The following is a 4,812-nucleotide window of genomic DNA, read 5'->3' as shown; positions in this document are numbered from 1 at the left end:
TGGCTTCTTATCAGTTGTCTTGGCTTCTGATCAGTGGTAAAACTTTAAAAAAAATGTTTTTAACTCCCTCATCTAAGAATGGTTTTTGGCTTCTTTAACAATCTTGGTGTTGCAGAAATAAAAGAAAATTGGGTTGTTTACTTTATAATTTTAATTTTTTAACAGAACCCTACAGTTTTCTGATAGCAGCAGTGATGAGGATAGCTTATATTGGTAAATATATGATTACTAGTGCTTTTAACTTCTGAAAACCGTTGGGTGATGTAAACATGTATTTTCTTTTTATTCAAGTTTATCATCGTCATCTGATGACTCTACTGAAGAAAGCAGCAGCAGTAGTTCCTCCAGCAGCAGTAGCAGTGACTATAAACAATACCAACAATTTCTGAAATGGTAAGTGTTTTGTTACTTTTTACATGCTGTTCACATCAGTCGGGGGGAGGGGGGACTTAACCATTTTTAATTGGGGACACAAGCTCTATAACAAAACTTCCATTTTTTGTGGTAAATTTATTGTCCTATGCTGCACAATATGTCATATTTTCAAAAAGTGTCCAAAAAAATCTTCAACGTTTTTCAAAAACTAGTCATTGTGACATTACTGTTACATAACAAAATAGAGTTGCGTCAGTAAAAAATTTTTATTAAGTTGATCTGTTTTGTGTCAGGTTGATTAGGTCAACATTTAAAAAGAGGTTTTGGTTTAAGGATTTAGACAAAAAAATACAGTTGCATTCATTCATTTATGAGAACTGAAAAAACATTTTTGCTAACTTTATGCAATGGTGTAAAATGCCAGTTATGTGACAATTGCACAAACAACTGTGTTTGCATGTTTCCATTAAAAACTATTTAACACGTCTTTAAATCTCCTAAATAGGTTGAAAAGCTTCACATCCTAAATAAAAAAAAAGCTAGAGTGTTTATCATTTGATTAGTTTCAAACATGAGGAAACCTCAAAATTACTTTACCTGACCTTTCATTTTTTTACACTTTAAGCAGACTTATGATAAAATTGTGTTACATACCCGACCATGCCACTTTTGTTTTGCAATATATTTTATCTATTAATGTTTGTTAAAATTTTTAAATAATAGACAATTGGCAACCTGCTTCCTATAGAGAAACAGCGAATAATTAGTGTCTGAATGAATCAATAGGTTTACAAGATTTTATACTGTTGTTTTTGTTTTTTTCAGGAAAGCAAAAAAAGACCAAAGGTTAGAATTTGCTAATGTCTTGTGTTATGTAACAAAGATTTTACCACTTCACTAATTTGCAGAAAAAAAATTGAGCGATATCACCATAAAAGGAGAAAAGACCGCAAACACTCAAAAAAAATGTTCAACCCAGAAAGCAACATAAAAAGTATGCTTTATAAGTTACATAAATTTTATTCTAGGTTAGTCAATTAAAAACTAAAGTAAAATACGTGTAAAATTTTTGGATATGCCTTCAGTAACGTTTAATATACTTTGTAGAATCATCAAGTGGTTTGAGGGAATGCCATGCATGTGATAAGCTGTATAAAAATGTCACATACCACTACAAAACATACCATCCAGACATGGACAAGTCAGAATTCCTGTATGCCAGTAGGGCGAAGAAAAACAGAATTGGAAAGTATCAAAATTTTGAGGGACACTTCTGTCCCATTTGCGGAAGGGCAGTAAAGAATTTATCTAAGCATTATGAAAATTTACATAAAACAATCGACACCAAATCCAAGCAATTTCAAACTCTTGTTGCAAAGACCCAGATTGGTTCTTTGCAATCTGTAATAACTAAATATGAGGAGCACTTATCAAAGTTTGGAGTAGGGAAACGCAAAAGAGTTGACAAGGCAGTGGCCCACTCAAATGCCAACCAAATAAGAACTTTAATACCAACTATTGAAGTATTTAAAAACCCCCAAAAGATTTTTGAAAATTTAGAGCAACATTTGAAAGGTGAAGGTCAAGTTTCATCGAAAGTTGCATATTTGTCTACATTACTGAATTTCCTTAGATTTTACAAAAACAATCAGTTTGATTTGATTTCCGAGAAATGTTTAAATTTAGTGCATTCGGAAACAATGGACCTGCATGCACGCATAAACAAAGAGAAAAAGAGAAGAGAATTTTACACTAAAGAAAAATCCAGAAAGAAGTTGTCCAACATAAAATCAAATGCATATAATGCCATACTACAGTACGAAAAAAGCGAAGAATTCAAGAGAGTTGCAAGAATTAGAGCCATGTCTGAATCCCAAGTTGGAAACGAAAACCTGCAACTATTGTATGGGGATATTTTCTGCAGGGTGATATGCAGACTAGGCTGTAGACCATCTGTAATGATTGGTCTCCTCATTAGAGAGCTCCAGGACTATGAAAAAACTGACGAGGGCAATTACTCAATTCTGGTGGTGGACCAGAAGGACAAGCAACCGGCGTGCATTGTTTTAAATGCACTTGAATTACAAGACATTGAAACCACCAGTAAATTGGCTTGGATGTATCACAAGATAAAACCTACAGGGCAGTCACCAGTTTTTCCAACAACGTCAGCAAGAAACTTAGCAGCAACAGGTTCATTTAAAATGACAAATGCAGAATTTTCAAAAATTTTTAAAAAGGTTATTCCTTTTGTGTTTGAAAACACATCTTTAACGGCGACTGAAGTACGAAAACTCATACACACATGGATGGCAGATGAGCCAAAAGAGGTTCAAATTGCTGTGGCAAAAGCCTCTGGTCATTCACTTGCTGTTGCTGACCAAGTATATAATGTACAACACCCACACAGAAGGGTTGAAAAGGCTCGACTGTTGTTGGAGGCTCGTGCCTCTACATCTGGTAAGTGTTGTGTGTGATTTGTATTATATTAAATATATTTCTTCAGTGAATGGTTAACTTTTTATTTGTTTTTGACAGATGTTCAACCAGCACCATCACAACAACAAGATGATTTGCAAGGTTTGCACTATTGATTGCCTTTGTATAGTTAAATGTTTAAAGACAAAATAAAATATGGTTAACCTTTCAATTGTTTTTGACAGATGTTCAACCAGCACCATCACAACAACAAGATGATTTGCAAGGTTTGCACTATTGATTGCCTCTGTATAGTTAAATGTTTAAAGACAAAATAAAATATGGTTAACCTTTCAATTGTTTTTGACAGATGTTCAACCAGCACCATCACAACAAGATGATTTGCAAGGTTTGCACTATTGATTGCCTCTGCATAGTTAAGTGTTTAAAGACAAAATAAAATGTGGTTAACCTTTCAATTGTTTTTGACAGATGTTCAACCAGCACCATCACAACAACAAGATGATTTGCAAGGTTTGCACTATTGATTGCCTCTGCATAGTTAAGTGTTTAAAGACAAAATAAAATGTGGTTAACCTTTCAATTGTTTTTGACAGATGTTCAACCAGCACCATCACAACAACAAGATGATTTGCAAGGTTTGCACTATTGATTGCCTCTGTATAGTTAAATGTTTAAAGACAAAATAAAATGTGGTTAACCTTTTGATTGTTTTTGATAGATGTTCAACCAGCACCATCACAACAACAAGATGATTTGCAAGGTTTGCACTATTGATTGCCTCTGTATAGTTAAATGTTTAAAGACAAAATAAAATGTGGTTAACCTTTCAATTGTTTTTGACAGATGTTCAACCAGCACCATCACAACAACAAGATGATTTGCAAGGTAATGAATACGAACAAATTACTAAAATATTGTTAAAGTGTTTATCTTTGTCTGGCTTTTTGTTTTGTAGAGGTCAAGTTTATTCGAGTAGTGTTCTTGGATGATGGTGAATGCCTTGACATCTACCGGATTACAGATTTGAAAACAGAAGGCCGAAAGAAAATAAAACACTTTGAAGAAATAAAGGTGAAAGATTTGTGCTTCGCTCGCTGGCCTGGAAACAAACTGTTTTACAAGGCAGGGAGAATTGCCAAAGATGAAGGTAAAATGAATTATCAGTTCTAATTTTGTTAAGCATAATAGAATCATGAGTTGTTTTTGAATGCTGGGAAACAGTACATAATTTAAGCTTTTTTTCTGTGAACAGGTCGGTCAAGCTGCACACATTCTGATTCAGAGGCCTCAAATATGTCCCCATCAAAACCAAAAAGCTAACAATGAAATGCAATTTCAGCCTTTGATTAATGTTGTTAGTTTACATTAACGTTTTTGAGTGTGAATGGTCTGATTATTTCTGTCAAGTGTTATGCTGTAAATGACTTAGTTTACTTAAAATTGCCTTCAAATGCTTTAATATTTCTGCTGGTACCAAGTGTACGCTGTGAATGACTTTGTTCACTTATAGAAAAATTGCCTTCAAATGCTTTAATATTTCTACTGGTACCAAGTGTTTGCTGTAAATGACTTAGTTTACTTAAAATTGCCTTCAAATACTTTAATATTTCTGCTGGTACCAAGTGTTTGCTGTAAATGACTTAGTTTACTTAAAATTGCCTTCAAATGCTTTAATATTTCTGCTGGTACCAAGTGTTTGCTGTAAATGACTTTGTTCACTTAAAATTGCCTTCAAATGCTTTAATATTTCTGCTGGTACCAAGTGTTTGCTGTAAATGACTTTGTTCACTTAAAATTGCCTTCAAATGCTTTAATATTTCTGCTGGTACCAAGTGTTTGCTGTAAATGACTTTGTTCACTTAAAATTGCCTTCAAATGCTTTAATATTTCTGCTGGTACCAAGTGTTTGCTGTAAATGACTTTGTTCACTTAAAATTGCCTTCAAATGCTTTAATATTTCTGCTGGTACCAAGTGTTTGCTGTAAATGACTTTGT

General features: G+C 33.6%; 1 protein-coding gene across 1 annotated transcript; it reads left to right on the top strand.

Annotated features, from left to right (window-relative positions):
• The first annotated feature begins 1,129 nt into the window (after positions 1 to 1,129).
• On the top strand, positions 1,130 to 4,541 carry LOC145894867 (uncharacterized). The gene is made up of 12 exons (XM_082983532.1): positions 1,130 to 1,221; positions 1,284 to 1,369; positions 1,483 to 2,844; positions 2,914 to 2,955; positions 3,039 to 3,080; positions 3,164 to 3,202; positions 3,286 to 3,327; positions 3,411 to 3,452; positions 3,536 to 3,577; positions 3,661 to 3,702; positions 3,773 to 3,964; positions 4,070 to 4,541. The coding sequence occupies exons 2-12, from the start codon at positions 1,342 to 1,344 to the stop codon at positions 4,135 to 4,137; spliced, it is 1,941 nt and encodes a 646-aa protein (XP_082839658.1). The 5' UTR covers positions 1,130 to 1,221; positions 1,284 to 1,341; the 3' UTR covers positions 4,138 to 4,541.
• Positions 4,542 to 4,812: the final 271 nt, after the last annotated feature.

Source organism: Ascidia mentula, chromosome 3 (genome assembly GCF_947561715.1).
Source record: "Ascidia mentula chromosome 3, kaAscMent1.1, whole genome shotgun sequence".
Classification (NCBI taxonomy): domain Eukaryota; kingdom Metazoa; phylum Chordata; class Ascidiacea; order Phlebobranchia; family Ascidiidae; genus Ascidia; species Ascidia mentula.
This window is presented reverse-complemented; position numbering and strand designations above follow the sequence as displayed.